The sequence below is a fragment of the Canis aureus genome, chromosome 33, assembly GCF_053574225.1.
Source record: "Canis aureus isolate CA01 chromosome 33, VMU_Caureus_v.1.0, whole genome shotgun sequence".
NCBI lineage: Eukaryota > Metazoa > Chordata > Mammalia > Carnivora > Canidae > Canis > Canis aureus.
This window is the reverse complement of record NC_135643.1, coordinates 13,188,204-13,207,792: the sequence shown is the minus strand read 5'-3', so window position 1 is coordinate 13,207,792 and position 19,589 is coordinate 13,188,204. Positions and strand designations below refer to the sequence as shown.

General features: G+C 36.6%; 1 protein-coding gene across 10 annotated transcripts in view; it reads left to right on the top strand.

Annotated features, from left to right (window-relative positions):
* The window catches only part of SNCA (synuclein alpha), a 172,020-nt gene that overhangs the window by 135,965 nt on the left and 16,466 nt on the right, over positions 1–19,589 (top strand). For 6 of the 10 annotated variants that reach the window (XR_013371247.1, XR_013371245.1, XR_013371246.1 and 3 more), the window contains 2 exons: positions 17,769–17,827; positions 19,377–19,482. The exons of 2 other annotated variants lie outside the window; for them this stretch is intronic. Coding sequence is in view for 2 of the 8 variants with exons in the window: in XM_077882868.1 (XP_077738994.1) it covers positions 17,769–17,827; positions 19,348–19,403 (115 nt within the window). In the remaining 6 variants the exon portion in view is untranslated. Of the gene's footprint in view, positions 1–17,768; positions 17,828–19,347; positions 19,483–19,589 lie in introns of those variants that run through there. 2 more of the 10 variants (XM_077882868.1, XM_077882872.1) reach the window with 2 other exon arrangements.

The window sequence follows — 19,589 nt, the reverse complement described above, 5'->3', positions numbered from 1 at the left end:
TTATTCAGAACAGACCAATAATCTAAGAAAATTTTGTTCTTTTATTTTATTTTATTTTTAAATTTTGTTCTTTTAACAAAGAAAACCAATTTCCATTCTTGTACCAGTGTACTTTTGATATTAAAATTCATTTTTTTAAATAAAAAGAAAAATCATTCTATTCCTAACCAGCTTGACCACATATAAAATTCTTTTTCCAAAATTCCCTTTCCACAAACCTTCTACAACTTTTGTATACCATTCAGATTTTGTCCTGTGCTTTTTCCTCTTTCACATTCTGAGACAATCATTTTACTTTCCTTACCAAATTTTTATATATGGTGATTTCCCTTCACCTTTATTTTTTTTTACCTTTATTATTTCTAAGTAGTTTTAACAAAATATATTGATTAGAATTCTTAACTCTTAAAATTCTTCATTCCTAGTGAAAACTAAGAAGTCAGCAATTGTGGATTGTTACACCAGCGTTCTCTGGACTGACAAATTTAAAAATACATTTAATAATCTCCAGAAGCATATTCTTTCTCATAGTAAATTTTCCAATGTGGTATGTTTATTAATGGGCCCATTTATCTTTAGTTCCTCTGTAAAAGGAGGCCAAAAGTATATACATTTGTGATCAGTAATTAATGTTTTAGTATTTCTTATTTGGAAAATATGTAGTCAATAAATATGCATTTTAATTTGTCTCAGTATAACTTTAAGGTTTCAAGTTACCAAAAACATTTCATAAACTTTGTTAAAGTAGACATATGACAAAGCATAGTTATTCTTGAATTTTCTATTTGTAAAATTTTACTTACATCAATTTAATTTACTTGTTCTTAACAATTATGTTTAGATTGTCATGAAAAGTTTTTGAGACATTAAGCAACTAACCATCGTATTATGTTATCTTTCTTGCTAACAAATTCTGTAACAGAGACAATGTAAGCTTATTTGACTTAGTAAATCTAGGTAGAGTAAAAGTATTATATTTAATGCTGATAACTCTAAAGACATGCCTGTTTTAATTAAACTAACAAAGTTTAAGTAGCTTCCATTTACTAAAGATTATCCTAGATCCTGTGTACTGGAAAAAATTTGGGATTAGTTTCTATATTTCTGAGAGTATACATCATTTATATAAATGGTTATTTGTCTTTAGGCCAATTAAATAGAGCTGTTTACAAATTAATTGTGGCAATACAATCTGGAAATAGAAAAAAAATCACACATATATAACATACATGTGTAGACATAAACCCATGTATAAATGCAACAGAGATCTTATAGCTTTTGTTTTAAAATTTTAGCCATGAAACAGGTAAGGTAATGCAGAACTCACTAGTTTATCAAACAATAGTTGAATACAAATTGTGTTTCTGGCAGAAAGAATAGGTTAAGGTTACCTGCTTGCTTAGATGCCTCAGATTTTACTAATATTTGTGAGACTTTTAAGATTTTTCATAAGCCTAATTTTCAAAATAACTCTTTTTCTTAATTTTTTTCTTCTGATAAGAATTTTCTTGGTTCTTAAAGAAGACCACGTAGAATAATTACATCTCAAAAGGCACAGAGAAAGAATACAATTTCCACCAAGAAGACTTTTGTACCTTATGTTCAGATGTTTTATAATAATCTGCAAGCCTTTTGAGATGAATAGGTGAGGTTTGGGGATTGGTAAAAAAGAAGAGGTGGGGGAATCCCTGGGTGGTTCAGCGGTTTGGCGCCTGCCTTTGGCCCAGGGCATGATCCTGGAGACCCGGGATCGAGTCCCACATCAGGCTCCCTGCATGGAGCCTGCTTCTCCCTCTGCCTGTGTCTCTGCCTCTTTCTTTCTGTGTCTCTCATGAATAAATAAAAAAAAAATCTTAAAAAGAAGAAGAAGAAGAAGAAGAAGAAGAAGAAGAAGAAGAAGAAGAAGAAGAAGAAGAAGAGGTGGGCTTTAAATTGTTTCCAGAGCCCCATTTTTGTTCTTGTGAAGACTGAATGTGTAAGACAACTACAGTTTTTAATTCCGCAAAGAATTGGGTTGCAACTCTTTAAATGATATTAAGAGATTGACCCACCCATCAAACTACATTATCCTCAGTTTGCTTCTTTATATCAGAAAGAGCTTCAACTAAGAGGTAAATCAAAAAGAACCCTATGTTCTAGATTTAGAGTTGTGTGTCTTGGAATGTTTTCATAAATCCTTCCACAAAAGTTTCAGAGTGTTTCCCTCTGGGCACATAGTTTCATTTTAGCTTAGGGGAGCACCTTTATAAAAGTTCTAATCAGGCTATGAGTATCAGCTTCTAATTTGTCCAATTTCTGAGCATAAAGCTTAAAAAAAAAAAACAAGATTTGAATATCTTGTCCGGTTTCAGCTGGGACAGACATTATTCCAAGAAGTACTGTGCAACCCCGTGGACAAAGGGGTTTCCCCAAAGAAGGTGCAAAAGACACTAACCTCCTAAGAACAAGAGCCACTCCCAGAGAGAGTCAAAGAAAGATGAGACAATATCCCCAAGATCTGGCAAGAGTCAGTGGGACCATAGGCACAAATGGGGTGCAACCTGCATTTCTGTCCAGCCATATTATTGAAGACCCCAACCTGAAGGCTGCTAAGCAAAGTTCTCAGTACATAAAATAAGACAAATAAGAAGGTTATAGTAACACCTGGAAGAGAAAAGATCAAAAAATTACAAACAACAGAGAAAGCAAATTCACGAGTCACAATTCAAAGACCTTGATCTTGATTTTTTTTTTTTTTAAGATTTTTATTTATTCATTCATGAGACACGCAGAGAGAGAGGCAGAGACACAGGCAGAGGGAGAAGCAGGCTTTCTGCAGGGAGCCTGATGTGAGACTTGATCCCAGGTCTCCAGGATCATGCCCTGGGCCGAAGGCAGGCGCTCAACCGCTGAGCAACCTAGGTGTCCCTCAAACACCTCATTCTTATTTATAGTTTTTTTTTTTTTGCCTTCCAATCTCAATTTGAGAGTAAAGGGGCAATGTGAAATTTTACCTTCCTGTCTTGACCAGGCACTACAGATACAGATCTGGGAGAACTGATTTTGATAAGAATTCTCAGGCTTTGGTGACTTCTGCCACTTTTCCCAGGATCTAGTCTGCACACTGAACTGAGTGAGGTGTCCTAGCAAGTCTCATGCGGATCACCAGAAACTAATGGAAGAAAAATAATTTTCCCTCTGCCCTTAATGGTGAGTGGGTGGCGGAAACCCCTTTTCCTCTAGCACATCTCATAAATGGATTAAGTGATGTATGCTAAAAGTTCTCTACTGTAGTCACTAAAATTCAAGATTCTCTTTAATAAGATTGACTGGCTTGTCCAGCCTTAAAATAAAGTTTTATTTACCTGAGGCCTCACACTAGGCCCAGTCCAGCTTAACTCAGACCCAGTTCAATTCCAGTCAGTTTCTAGGCCCATTCCAGAGAAAGATAATGTTCAGAGTCTGAAAGCTTATAATCCAAACTGCAGAGCAAGGATCCCAAAGGGACTTGCCAGGACCTCCAGACATGGCAAGAATGTTGTGACCTCAATAGAAACAAAAGGCTCATTGGGTCCATGTGCCTGCTTACTTGCTTGTCCTGGGGCTTTCCAAGGTCTCCTCTGGTTCCCGCTTCTGACAACAGAACTGCTAAAAGATAAGCCAAAGCATATCTAAAAATTTAAGTGTTTATTTGGGCAAAAATTTATTTAAATCAGTCAGCATCCAAACTAGAAAGAAACTTGATTCACTGTACAAAATAAATGCCTTTTGGGAGGAAGGGAGTGAGAACAAGAAGTTATACTGAAGCCACAAAGCAAGTTGGTGATTGTAAAGTTACTTTCCTGGGACACCTGAGCGGCTCAGTGGTTGAGCGTCTGCCTTGGGCTCAGAGAGTGTGATCCTGGGGTCCTGGGATCAAGTCCTGCATTGGGCTCCCTGCTGGGAGCCTGCTTCTCCCTCTGCCTGTGTCTCTGCCTCTTCTGTGTGTCTCTCACGAATAGATTAAAAAAAAAAAAAAGATACTTTCCTTTCAGCAATGGCAGGGGTCTGTGAGGCAGTTAACCAGTAAACTAATGCTGATCCAGGGATTCGTGATGGACTGGTGTAAGATACTGTTTCTAGGAAAACAGAAACTCTCAGTAAGTCTTCACCTAAGTGACTTCATTTTGAGCCTATTGTCTGGTTTCCTAACATATCTAAGTATAACAGGGGTAAAACATAAAATGTATTAGTGCGTATATAGTTGTGTTCATAAAGAAAAGTATGCTAACCAAAAGTTATATAACAATGTGAAACAAAACTGGCAGATGTAAATATAAGCAAAGTTGATGAAATTTGAGTTGCCTTGTGAATCACAGTTTGACCAAGGGAGACAGACTCTCTAATGTTTTCCAAATATGAAAGTTTTTATTTTATTTTTTTTTAAACAGTAACCAACCAAGTATTTTTTTAAATTTTTTTAAATTTATTTATGATAGTCACAGAGAGAGAGAGAGAGAGAGAGAGGCAGAGACATAGGCAGAGGGAGAAGCAGGCTCCATGCACCGGGAGCCCGACGTGGGATTCGATCCTGGGTCTCCAGGATCATGCCCTGGGCCAAAGGCAGGCACTAAACCGCTGCGCCACCCAGGGATCCCTATGAAAGTTTTTAATACATTGAATTATCCCCTTTCATAACCAACAGAAAGACTGTTAGAGGTACTGAGAGTCAGGGAAGCTGCCACCAACTTGCTGGGGATGCATCAGCAGTTTGGGTGGTTCTCATGCCCTTGCCTTAGAGCAAAGGGAGCAGTTAGCCATGACTCTTTCCTCACGCTACTATTGCTTTTCATTCCTCCTTAGCTTGTTGTACTTTCCTCTCACTTTCACTTTCCTAGAATTGCACGTCCCAGTTGGTAATTGATCATATATCAGCTGATTGACATGACAGGTAAATTTATTTATTTTTCTAAAGATTTTATTTATTCATTCATGGGAGACAGACAGACAGATAGAAAGAGGCAGAGACACAGCAGAGGGAGAAGCAGGCCCCCCGCAGGGAGCCTGACATGGGACTCCATCCCTGGTCTCCAGGATCACGCCCTTGGCTGAAGGTGGCACTAAACCGCTGAGCCACCTGGGCTGCCTGAGAGGTAAATTTAAAAAGAACTTGAGCTTGTGTTTTAGGGTGGAGGAGGTCACAGCCTTTCTAAATCTTTACCTTTACTTAGCAAAGGAGAGTCATTCCCCAATAATATTTTTGACAACCATTTTTCTTTCCATGGGTCATATGCAGAAGTAAGATACGAAACTTACTCTATTTCATTGTTCTTAAGACAATCTTACTTGAAAAAGGAAACTATAGGTACTCTGGAGGTAGGGTCTATAATAGAGGGAAAAAGGGATATTCTCTTACTTTATCTGTATACTCTATTGAACTTTGCACACAAGTTCTCTTCCTAAACATGCAGACATATGCCATAATCTAGGTAATTTGTCCTCATCTATTTTATTACTTAATATATTCTGGCTTGATATATTGTAATGAAAACTTGAGAACAAAATGTTTTTTCAAAGATGTTCAACATTTGTTATATTGCTATTTTTTCTCTGCAGTAAAAATGAACGGAACCTGAATTTTGTATTTTCTGATAGGGATTGTGTTTTGAAAACAAGCCCTTAATATCCGTGAATACAACATCTTGATGTTAATTAACACTCAAAGCATAACTAGGTACAGTTCTAAATTGGAGTTAGAAATTGAAATTTACTAAGAGGTATTTCTAGATAATACTCACTGTTTTTAGAGATGTTTATAAAATGGTAAATATACAAATTAAGGATAAAATGATATCTAGTGATTAAAGTATTTCTTGTGACATTCTCTTTGAAATAGCTGGCAAATATTTTAGTATGCTTAAAAATCTATTAATACATGGAGTTGACAAATATAGGTCACATAATCACATCCTGAAAAACATATCAGCGTTAGAGACTATTGAAATGAATGTGTACATTTGATTACATTCGATATGATAAATGACATATACGACTGATCAACAGATAGATACTCTTTTCTATATTCCATCCATTTCTCCCCACCCAAATCTGGATAATTTCAAAGCAAATACCTAGATATCTTATTTGATAAGTAAACATTTGATCATTTAATTTCTAAAAGTTAAAGATACTTTTTATTTTTTATTTTTTTATTTTTTTTATTTTTATTATTTTTGTTAAAGATACTTTTTAAATGAAAAACTCCAATATAATATCATACTTTAAAAATAACTCTTTAGTTAAATGCCTACTCAGTGTTCAAACTTCTCCAAATATTTCATATTTGCTTAAATCAGGCTTCAAATAAGAAAAAAATAACATTCTTTAAAAAAAAAAACAAGAAAATAACATTGTTGCAATTTTCAGATACTCTCTCATCTGCTTTAATCTATAGTTTCCTCAAAACTTTTTTGTTTTTCTTGAAATTTACTTTGTTTGAAGTAGCTATATTATTAGTCTTATATCATTCCCCAGAGCCAGAAATTTTGCCAGTTGCATCTAAATGTGAACGTGTTCTTCAGCCCCTTACATTGCTGTAAATTTTCAGATCAAGTAATAAATGTGAATCCAATTCAGATGTTTAGCAAGGATACCCTATAAGGAGCACAGAATACGTGCTTATTGATTCATGTCATGTTCACAGCCATTGCCGATCATTGCCTAGATTCCTTATGAAAAAAAATGATTCTCTATTTTTCCTTTGTTAGCTAGATTAGAGAGAAAAACTTGTACTTACCAACTCTTTGTTTAACCTAACGTAGAGTTAGTACAAGAAAGGCAATATACATACCTGATGATTTTGAAATTTCATTTCTTCTTGTCAATTCTGGCTTTAATTTTTTCCATAAAATAATCCATCTCCAACCTATTCTGCGCCTTTCTCATCCCACAGCATCCTATTCTAACCTCTGTATAGTAAACTTCAGTGAAGATTTTGGGACAACAGGCTATGTGTGAGGGGCAGGGTGGGACAGTGAAAATAATTTGCAGCACAGGACTCAACTGAAAATAGGAAACTATCAGTTTTTTTTTTTTTGACCAAAACAGATTTTGCTTATTAACGTAGCAGGAATCATCATGGGAGTAGGCCTAACTTTTACACTGTCACTTCATCCCCACTAGTTCCTCGACTTTCACCAGTTCCCTGCCCACTATGTCCTCGAGGTGGATTTTTCTACACACAGGTGACTCATCAGAGTAGTGTGATAGAGATAATTCTCACCTGTGCTTTAACTAATATTGTTTTTCCTTCTGAGTAAGCTTCTATAAGATGCAACGGCCCCATAGAACATATAATGTTAGTGAATAAAATACTTTGATGGGTTTCAGCAATCAAATCATAAGGATTTCATTTATAAGGAATAGGTTTTTAACTAAGTCTTAAAAGATTGGACATAGGGATATGACAGAAGGTCTAATTTCTCAGTTACAGAAATCTATCGATGTTTCAATTAAAGCAGTTGAATGCCAGAACTCTTGGAGAACTTCAGAATAGTGCTTAAGAGCACAGTCAGAAGTCCTCTCTGCCAATTCAGCTCTGAGCAAATCACTAAACCTCCCTAAGAATGAGTTTTCTAGGGAAGATGTGGCTAAGGATAGTGTGCCTGCCAGTGATTCTCTGGGCTGTCCCACTGTATTTAACATAATATAGTTACTTAAGATTTTTACGTTTAATAATTTATTAAAATATGAATGTATTTGGCCACCTGGATGGCTTAGTTAGCTAAGCGTCTGTGTCTTGATCTCGCCTCAGGACATGGTCTTGGGGTCCTGAGATTGAGCCCCACATTAGTCTCCATGCTGGGTGTGGAGACTGCTGAGATTTCTCTCTCCCTCTGCTCCTCCCACGCCTACCCCCGCTTGTGAGTGCTCTCTCTCTCTCTCTCAAAAAAAAAAAAAAAAAAAGAAAGTATTCAATAATCTCATTCTCCAGAAAACACTTAAAAAGTTCAGCAGTCAGACTTGTGAATACAATATATTTATGCATTTAATGAGTTAAAGTTTTCTGAAAGCATACGCCTATTCTTGCTATGTGCTGATAATTATTGAACATCTTGGGATTTATTTTTGATTGCTTATGCTTCTTATTTTCCCCCTCTTTCTTCATTTGTTAAATGACAAAGATCCAGCTACGTATGCTTTAAAGATCTAATTGCTTTTATTAAATAAAAGTGAGGCAGCATCCCATTCAGCAAGTGGAGGGAGGGTGGTCAGGTGGCAGACTGACAAATATTCTTGAATGATTAATAGAGATGACATTTCTGGGGGAAGTTGAAGTTACCATCAGAATAGGTATCAAGCCCCGCTTTGGGAGCTTACTCGAAGTGACATCATTTTGGGCCTGTGGTTTTCTTCCTAACAATCCCCTCTCTTTTGAGCAGACTCCCAGCTTAACTGACAGATGTGATCAAACTTTAAAACATTAGCATCTCTCTAAGCTAATGAAGTTCCCACGGCCTTTTCCCCTCTTCTGTGAGGTGTCCATCGTCCATGACATTTTTACTTCACCTCTGTGATATTCGTAGATCATGTTTTCCAGTTGACATTTTTTAAGTTGATAATTTTTGTTGTTGATCCTTAGGTGTTCCAGTCATAGAGAGGTCATTTGCTAGGTGGTTAGTGACTACAAACATACATTTAAAGTTTTCCAGAGAAGGGCACCTGGGTGGCTCAGTGGTTGAGCGTCTGCCTTTGGTTCTGGTTGTGATCCCGGGGTCCTGGGATTGAGTCCCACATTGGGCTCCTCGCAGGGAGCCTGCTTCTCGCTCTGCCTATGTCTCTGCCTCTCTTTCTGTGTCTCTCATGAATAAATAAATAAAATCTTTTAAAAATAAAAGTAAAAAAATAAAGTTTTCCGGAGAATATAATACATGAGGGAGATTATTATGATTAATATAAGCAGAATAATCCCCAATATTTAGAGTATACTCTGGAACCATGGTCCCCAAGACCCAAACCAATCAAAATCAAATAAGTTGAAGAAAAACACAATAAAATAAGTCACCTTTTTAAAAGCCAAGCAGCTTGTCCTTATCTGAGTGTTAGCTTCCTCAAAAGCATAAATCTAGGCATGGCAAGTGGTATTTGACAAAGCCAACACCTCCTTGCTCACCTACAAGATAACCAAGAGCTTCTTTCATTATCAAGAAGAACTTTGGCCAGAGAGTTTAAGGACCCTTGTTAGGCTACTATTACTTTAGAAGATTTTGTAATAATTTTAGGAAGTAAGGAGACATTTTTGATTATAGCCTCATTTATATTTATCCCTAACCAGGGAAATAAGGACCTACCAAAATGAGTGAATCCTGAATCACAAAAGCCTCCTGAGAGGTCCTTTTTAACTCAACAACATAAATTTAGGAGAATAAACCAATACAATGTCTTATTCTGCTTGTGAAAAATTAAGGGAACATTTAGGTTTTCTTCTAGCTTGAAGTCAAAGATGTTAGTCCCTGCCTTAGCAATGGGCTGGGAGATACAGATGAGAGTATCATCTTTCTAGGCCTATGCCAGAGCAAAGGAAAGGAAAAGAGGGAGAAGGGGTTTTCTCTTCAGTTAAACTATGAATTCTTAATCCAGCATCTTGGGTGGAAGCAGGATACCTCTTCTTGTGGATTTGGTTTAGAGGTCTCTAGTATCTTTTAGTTTTGCAGCAGTGTCAGTGGTCAGGGGCATGTGTTAAAGTTTCTTTCAATGGTGCTCAATTAGTGCCATTTTAGAATACCCAGTCACTACATTCCAGAGGATGATTGATAGGTTCCTCTAAAATTAGGATCTAGAAAACCTCCTTTAGCCTACTGATGACTGGCTTAAGCATAAAACCTTAGAGACTTAGAGTAGCTGATCATACTAGCATGAGACAGGTAGGGATCAGCAAAAGACTATACATACTGATAGAATTTCAAGTTGGTAAAGCTTTTGTTAAGGCTCCTAGGATTAGCCCAGTGAAATGGGTGCCTCGATCAGTGGAGATAGTGGAAAATACACTTCAAGTGGGAAGTACATTTAAGTTTTGTTGTTTTTTTTTAAGATTTTATTTATTTATTCATGAGAGAGAGAGAGAGAGAGAGAGGCAGAGACACAGGCAGAGGGAGAAGCAGGCTCCATCCAGGGAACCCGACATGGAACTCGATCCTGGGTCTCCAGGATCACAGCCCGGGCTGCAGGCGGTGCTAAACCGCTGCGCCATCGGGGCAGCCCCATTTAAGTTTTTTGTTTTTCCTGTGAAGGCATCAGACCTGGAGCAAGGAAAGGCTTTAACCTATCCAGAAAATGCATATGCAATAAAAAGAACATACTTATAACCCATACTAACTAGTAGTTTAATGAAGTCTAGTTACAGGTGTTCCATTGAATTTACAGCCATTATTTGCTGTATCAATTTTTCTGATCAGAAGTAGACTGTTGCCATATCACAAGGACAGGAAGGTGACCAAAATCTGCCAATAAGGGGCCATGTTTTCAGAAGAAGAATGAACTTTATCTACATGTACTACAATCCTATAACTATAATAAAAGGAGGCTTGGTATTACTCATTTGACAATGTTTCCATGCGAATTACTTATCCAGTGCCCAATTTGTTTGAAAAATCTTTTTGGAATTTCCAAGTAAACAGGCATTTTTAAAAGAATTTGATTTGGAAAGTTTGTAAAAAATACCCCCCCACCACCACCACCCAAAAAAAAAAAAATTTAAACCACTTATCAAGGGATGCCTTGCTGGCTCAGTGGTTGAGCATCTGCCTTTGGCTCAGGGTATGGTCCTGGGGTCCTGGGATTGAGTCCCACATCAGGCTCTCTCTTTGTGTCTCTTACTAATAAATAAATAAAATCTTAAAAAAAAATACAGCATTTATTTAAATAGGATCAACATCATTATGAAACTGGGTATTTAAGAGGTAAAGAATCTTTTACAATAATCTTACCAAAACCAGACCAAAAGGCCAAGAAAACTGCCCTTTTAACGGAGAGAAAACAAAATTTTAACTTTGCAGCAGCTTATTTTGATATTAAAACTTATTTTAAAAATAAATTTATTTAATATTAACCAGCTTGACCACCTATTAATTTTAAAAGGTTTCTTGTTCATAAACATTTTATAATTTTTTTTCTTATGTATTATAATTTTTAAAATATATTCTGACTTTTTTTTTTTCCCTCTTTAACTTCAATTCAGGACAAAGCTACTTTTCCCCCCCTCAACAAAAAGTGCATCTTAATTTCTCATATCTCTTTTTTTTTCTGAAAATCATATCCTACTTTTCTGGAATATAGAGAAGTTTCCCTTATTTTTAGTAGTTTTAATTACATATATGAATTAGAACTTTAATCCTTATGAACCTTGACTTTTCATGAAAACTAGGAAGTAAGCAGTTGTGAATGGTCATATTAGCATTTAAAAAGTTTTCAAATTTTTGAATACATTTTAAAATTTCTAGAAGCATATCTCTTAAAATTTTCAAATGTAACATTAACATTTCCAAATATCTTTTATTTCATCTACTTGTTCTTAATAATTCTGTTTAGATTACTTACAAAAACTTTATTAAACATTACACAGGTTAGTCATTACACTAATCTATTTTGTGCTGTTGTTGATAGATCTTGTAAAAGATAATAAACTTATTTTGGCTACTCAAGTCAGGTAGAATGAAAATTTATATTAACTCTAAAGACATGTTTGTTTTAATTAAACTATCAACTTTAAACTTGGTGTATTTCAAATATTTTTTCAGCTCACATGAATTTGAAAAAACATTTGGATTAATTTCTGTCCCTGAATTATAGAATGCCAATCCTTAAAAGAGCCTAACTTCAAAAGTCCACTCTTACAAATTTTAGCAATGCCATCCAGAGGGAGAAACACATTTACAACACTTTTATAGACACACATAACTATACCCACAGATGAAGACTTTATAACTCTATTTTTAAATCACAGCCAGGAGGCTGTGTGGCTCAGTTTGGCTCAGGTCATGATCCCAAGGTCCTGGGATCTAGTCCTGCATCAGGCTCCTTGCAGGGAACCTGCTTCTCCCTCTATGTCTCTGCCTCTCTGTGTCTCTCATGAGTAAATAAATAAACTATTTAAATAATAATAATAATAATAATTAATAATAATATCACAGCCATGCAGTAGGTACAAAATTTACTGGCTATAAATGTTGGATGAGTTTGTTGCTCTGTTAGATGAATCTAAGGTTATTGGCCTAGGTGGCTAATGGTTTCTTTTAATATTTGTAGAGAAGACACTTAAAAGATTTGTATTTGTCCTTGACAAGTCAAGTTCTAAATGACTTTCCCCCTTATTTTTTCTTGATAAAAATTACCTCCCTGGAATTTGCATTTTAAAGAGATGGACTAAATTCCTGGAAAGGACCAGTTAGACCACTGAACATTTACATTTCAATAGCACAGGGAAAAAATGCAAGTACTTTCTAGAATGACTCTCTTTCCCTCAAAGCCAGGATTTTTATGATACTTAAACACACTACACATTTTGAGATAAATAGGGGAGGTTGTGCGATTGGTCAAAAATATTGGTAGTCTTTGAATTGGTTCTATAATTGTACTTCTGGTCCTGTAAAGACTACATTTGCTTTAAAAAAAAAAAAAAAAAGGACAGCTGTTTTTAATTCCTCAAAGAATGGGGTTGCTGTGTAGTGATATCAAAGGACTGACACACCCATCCACTCATGAGAATGTCTTTTCTGAGTATATTTACCTTAGGTGAGAAGGCTTAAAATTTTTATATCAGGTTCTGAATACCAGCTTCCAATTTGGCCAAATTTCTGATTATAGAGTTGTTAAGTCTTTTAAAAATATCTTGTCAGGTTTTAGGTAGGACAAACAGTAAATATTTCTGGAAGTATTAAACAACTTCATGGACCTAAGAGGTATCCTCAAAAAAGGTGTAAAAGATATTATTTTTTTAAAATATCTGTAATTACTCCCAAAGATAGCCAAAAAAAGAACTGACAGCCTACATATTCCAGGCAGACAGAAAGTCAAGCCATATCCTTAAGATATAAAATGAGAAAAACAAAAAGAAAATACTTATTCCCTGGAAAGAAAGAATCAAAAACTAATATGTCTTAACTTTGAACCAGAAGGGATAACAAACATGTTTTTTTTTAGTTTTTATTTTTTTTTAATTTTTTAAAATTAAAAAAATTTTTTAATTTATTTTTTAATTTTTTAAAAAAACTTTTTTAAGTTTTTATTTAATCTCCTGGTGCTCATCTCAGCAAGTGCACCCCTTAATAACATTTTCACCCATTCCCCCCACCGCTGCCCGTCTGGTAACCATCAGTTCTCTATAGTTCCTTAAATTCCATTATGAGTAAAATCATATGGTACTTGCCTTTCTCTGACTGACTTATCTCACTTAGCATTATACTCTCTATCTCCATCTATGTCATTACAAATGGCAAGATTTCTTTTTTTATACCTGAATAATAATAATACTGATGGACACTTAGATTGTTTCACATTTTGGCTATTGTAAATAATGCTGCAATGAACATAGGGTTGTACGTATCCCTTTGAACTAGTGTTTTTGTGTTCCTTGGGTAAATACTCAGTAGCATAATTGCTGGATCATAGTGATGTGGGAAACAAAGTAAAATAAATAAATAAATAAATAAATAAATAAATAAATAAATAAATAAGTAAATTTCCTTGAGGCAGACAGCCCATTGACAAGTCCTTGAAAGCTGCCTGGATGTTGACACTGCTAAGGGCAAAAGGCAACCTTAGTCCCTCAGAATCCTATGAGTCTACTTTAAACATAGAGAAATTCTTTTGGAAACTTCCTTTTCTCTATACCCCAAGATATATATTAGCAGTCATCATCCAAGCATATGGTCCATTGATATACATCTGAAGGGTCCCATGACTGGGTTTTTACTAAACAATAATAAATGACATTTTCCTAACAATAGCTAGCACCTTCACGGTTCTGGAAACCTTGTTTCCAAAATACCTTGGAAGATTGTGCTCTCTTTGGCTCCCTCCCAACCTGAAAGTTCATAAAAGCCTTCATTATGCTGAGGTAGGTTTCCTCTAAACCTACCTTGTTGAGAGTTTTTATCATGAATGGATGTTGTGCTTTGTCAAGTGCTTTTTTTACATACATCTGCTGTTTTGCCTTCCATTACTCTGTCCTGCAGATTGCGGAACTGTTCTTGTGCTTTCTCTGGTCTGTATTTATTCCATCTAGTGTATATTTAATTTCAGTTATTGGGTTCTTTCCTTCTGAATCGTTCCTTCTTCTGTTTTCTTTCTCTTTGTGAGGTCCTCCACTCTTCTCAAGGTTCAGTAAGTATCTTTATGATCAGTACTTTAAATTCTCTATCAGGCATATTACTTATCTCCATCCATTTAGCTCTCATACTGTGATTTTTTTTTTCCTGCTCTTTCATTTCTTTTGGGATATATTCCCTTGTCTCCCTATTTTGTCTAAACCTCTGTGTCTGTTGTTGTGTGTTAGGAAAGTCAGCTAGGACCCTTGCTTTTGGAAGTAGTGGCCTTATGGAGAAGAGGACCTGTGGTTTTCCGCAGTACAGTGTCCCCTGTTCATCAGAACCTGGCACTTCAAGAGTGTCTCCTGTGTGTCTTGTGTATACCCTACTATTGTGGCTGAGCTACTTTTGCCTTCAGTCCAGTTGTCTGTAATGTCTTTCTTTGCCGGTTGTGGACATTTTGGTTCCTGTCCAAATTTAGTGGGCTCATACATGGCCACTCTGGGCTTGAGTTGAATCAGATTAGACATTTACTAGAGCTGTGGTTGTACTAAACTGAGGGCACTTTCCTTGTATTGTTCCCTGAGAAGCTTTCATAGTTGGGCAAGGCCTGCAGTCAGACCACGTGTCTGCCCCCAGTGCATTGCTAGGGCCATAGCCAGAGTGGTGTGTATGTGTGGTTATCTTCCCCTCTACCTGGGGTAGGAATCACAGTGACGTGGTGCTGACCCCCATCAGGGCTGCTTGCACACTGCCAGGCTCGTGGCACTGCTCTGGATAGACTCTGGATAGACTCTGGCCAAAGGCATATTGGAGAGGCCAGGTCCATAGGAGAATATAGCAATTGGGCTCATGGTGTTAGTGAGGTGTATGCATGATTGCAGCAAGAGGAGACCTGAAGCCACTTAGAATCCTCCTGCCACAGGGCTGCAATCGGAGAGTTCACAGGAGAGTGTGGGGGTGGTGTGCACAGTGCAGATCCCCTGCAGGAAGGGACCTGAAGGCACCCAGGAAAACTGCTCAGGCTGGCAGGGTTGGATGAGGTGGAACTGCAGAAGCCTCCAGTGGCGGGGCACCCTGTTGGTTGGCACTTTGCTGGTTCTTGCAGCTGTCTATGTATCTAGGTTGGAAGGCAAGGTAGGGAAATGGCACCTGCCATCTCTTTTGTTACTGGATAAGTCTCCCAAAGACCCTTGCCCCTTGAGCATAAGCTCTGAGATTAATAAACAAATCTCCCTCCTGTGTACACCCCAGGTGTTTTTCAAACTGCTGTTCTCTGCTGTATCACCATGCGGCTGTTTACTGTCTTATCTCATTAAGGGAATGGACTGTCCCATCACCCTCCTGGCTCTCCTAGGGCCAAGCATGCTCATTTTTAAAGTTCCAGGTGTTAAGCCCTGCTATTTGTAAGAACCCGTGAAATTAAGTCCCTCTGGTTTTCAAAGCTAAATGTTAGGGATATTCGTGTTCCCCATGTGGGTTCCCTGTGCCTGGGGTGCCTGGTGTGAGGGTCTGTTTCTCTCCTTTCTCCATGGCAGCACGGTCCGTTCCTCCCATAGACAGTGGGTTAGTTTGCTCCTAACAAGTCTCAGCCCTTCTTACTCTCTTCAGTGTGGCCTCTTCTCTACATTTATTTGTAGAGTCTGTCCTGCCAGTCTTTGAGCCATTTTCTGAGTCAATTACACTGATGTGGGTGTTACGTAGCTGTATCTATAGGACAGGGAGCTTAGAATCCTCCTACTTCATCTTCTTTAGAAGTCAAGCCTTAGCTCTTTTAATATTGAAAAGATTCCTAAGGGGGGGAACCCTAAGTAATCAAAGACCTGATAAATGCAAAACATACAATCTTTATTTTTTCTGAGCAGATTATATTAAAGAAAAACCTTAATTGGAAATTGTAAACAATGAGCACAAGAATAATCTAAGAAAATTCTGTCTTAACAGAAAAGAAAGCCACATTCTAATTTTAGAGTTGTGTACTTTTAATATTTAAACTCATTCTTTAATAAGTTCATATTGATTTTAGCTTGATTATACATTAAAATTTCATACATTTTGTTCCACAATCTTCTTCAACTATCTTTTTTACATTTGAATTTTGTCCTATATTTTTTGCCTTTCAATAAGCAGTCTTACTTTAAGTCAAAATTGCTTTTTTTTCCCCTTGACCAGAATGTATCTCCATTCTTCATACCTTCTTTTACCAAAAGCAAGCATCTTTCTTCTCTTGCATACAGAGTTGCTTCCCTTATTATTTCTATTAGCTTTAATTACGTATATCAATTAGAATTATCAACTCTCAGGAACCTTAACTAAGAAGTAAACAATTATGAAAGCTCTTTTACACTGGCATTCTGTGAAGACAAACTTATGCTTTTTATTTCTAGAAATATACTTTTTATGATTTCTGCTTTTTTTCATAGAAAATTTCTCAATGTGGCATAAAACATGTTTACTATTAGGTACAAATATTTTGATTCCTCTATAAAAGCAAGTAAAAAGGGACTAAGCTTATTTTCAGTGGTTAACATTTTATATTTGGAAATAATCTTGATACTTAATGAATTTACCTTAACTCATCTCTTAGTAAAACTTTAAAGTATCAGGTTACCAAAATTATTTGAGGAAATTCACTTAAGACATTTTAATTTTATTTATACTTCTTAATTTCCTTATTCTTGATTATGTTTAGAACTGAAACATTAGACAAAATCAGCCATTATTCTAAGGTTTTCTGGGTTTTTTTCCTAAAAAATTTTGCAGTAGACACACATGAACTTATTTGAATAGTAAGCCTGCACAGAATAAAAAGTTAAATGTTTGCCTTGTAGTCAGTGTTGGTAAGTCTAAGATATATTTATTATAATCAACCAGCAACCTGAAATTACCCTTAATACTGAATATTTCCCAGTCCTGTGAATCCAAAAAGCATTTGTTTTACTCTCTGAGATTTTTTTTCTAAAAAATTCTTAAGTTATAAGTGCTTATTTTTATGCCAATTAAACAGAGCTATATGCAAATTTTAGTAATGCCATCCAGAGGTAGAAAATGCCACACTCTATAGTAGACACACATAAACATATAATCAGAGATCTTGTTTAAAAGTGTTTAACCATGAGACAGATATGATAATGCAAAACTTATATGGGGGCCCTCATTCTAAGGTAGATACAGGGGGGTCTATAAGGTTATTAACTTGGTGGATTTCTTTCTTTCCTTTTTTTTTTTAAGATTTTATTCATTTATTCATGAGAGACACACACACACACACACACACACAGAGAGAGATAGAGAGAGAGGCAGAGACACAGGCAGAGGGAGAAGCAGGCTCCATGCAGGGAGCCCGATGTGGGACTCGATCCCGGGACTCCAGGATCACGCCCTGGGCTGAAGGCAGGCACTAAACTGCTGAGCCATCCAGGCATCCCAACAATTACATGAATCTTATAGTCTTTTGTACTAGTTACCTTTTGTATCTTTTTAACTTTTTTATCATTTTTTTTGTAGTAAATTTTTCAATGAAGCTATTTTTGGAATTTTGAAGGCTTTACCTTCAAGGACACTTCGTAAGTGATCTTACCTAATTGGAACATTCCTCATAACAGCCATTGTAATTCTAGATTGTAGATTGTTTTTAGTAAAATTTTGCCACTTCTGTAGATATTCACAGATTCTGAGACCATAGTTTTTAGAAATGTTTAGAGTTTAAAGATCCCATTAGCCAAGTCTTTGCGTTTCTCAGGGCCAAACTCATATCTAAAAGGGATATGCAGTTGGGGTGGGAATTATGCATGTTTTACAGTGTACCATGTTGCACGGAAGCTGTCTTGAAGTTGGGTGACCTAGGGTCTACCTAACCCATTGTGTAACCAACTTATCCTTTTTTTTTTTAAACCAACTTATCCTAATGTGAGAGGCTTAGATTTCTTAAATGCTCAATCTATGTCCACAAATTTTTGCTGCTCTTTGGCATCCAAGATTCCCTTTAGCAATTAGCCTTTACCTCAGGTGTCCATTAACAGAAACCAATATTTACCAAGTAAACAGAACGATGGACACCAGCAGTAAGCAAAGAACTAGATGCTGGGAAAAGGATTAAACCAGCAGACCACAAAGAATGGGGACTCTGGACTGATTCTAAACAAATTAAGGACTTCTGGTGGCAGCTGCAGTTCTCCATATGGAATCTGAGGATAGCACCAAGAGCTGGATTTAAGAAGTTGCTATGGACTTGCCAGTGAAAGTTTCTATATGCACCACCAGCAATTCCTAATGTGAACTAAACCAGCAGATTCCATTAATGGAGACTGTGGACTGAAACTGGGGAAGGGATTCCAAACTGAAATTGCAGATGGAAACAAGGGTTGAGGATGGGCATTCTGTTAGAGAGTTTCCTGTCAGCCTACACTGGCCTATTAACTCTACAGTGTAAAGCCATTTAGATTGGAACCTTGACGTAAAAAGAACAGAGTTCAAATTGAAAGGAACTCACCAATGGTCCTCAGAAATTGTAAAAAAGACAAGAAACTCAAAAGGATTGGTGAGGCATTGTGCCTCTGTTTCTTGTCCCTGAATGCTGTCAGAAGTTCATTTCAGTTGTCAATACTGCCACCAAATCTGTTAAAAAAAAAAAAAAAATCAACTGGGCAAATTTGATGATGCAATTGGCTTTACTCAGTGATTTATGAGTCAAGCAAATAGAAAAGAGTTCCATCAAGCTTCAGAAAAGGAAAAAAAATTTAAAGACAGAGAAGGAATGGGGGGAAAGGAAATTATTAACAGTGAATGAATTATTTTAGGCAAGATCACACTCCTAAGGGGAACAGAAATGGTCTAAGAGCAGATTGCCTCCTAGTGTTGGCCAGGAAATTAGTTTGGCAGGTTAAAGTTTATATTCTTGGGGATGTTAAAACTACAATTAGGTTAGGTATTAAGACTTGGGTCCTTAACATAAGTGATTCTATTTTAGGCCTGTGGTTTTCTTTTTAACAACAGGTTTACTTTATTTTCCTCATACTTGACTATCACTAAAAGTTACCTAAATACTAATAGATTAATGATGTCACTTGCTCCTCCTAATTAAAAGATGAATTGCTGCCCCATTTTTTCACTGAGGCTATTTGGTGCTTAGAAAAACCTTAAGAAAATTGCCCAACATCACAACTAGAACCTGGGAGACCAGGAAGATCTTGAATTCATCTGGTCCCATGGACACACCAAGGTAACAGCTACATCTGTTATCCCAAAGACTGGAAGAACAGACTTTCCACAGCTAATCATGAAGAAGGGGTCACATGGAACAGTATTGGAGGGGCAGATACATAATTG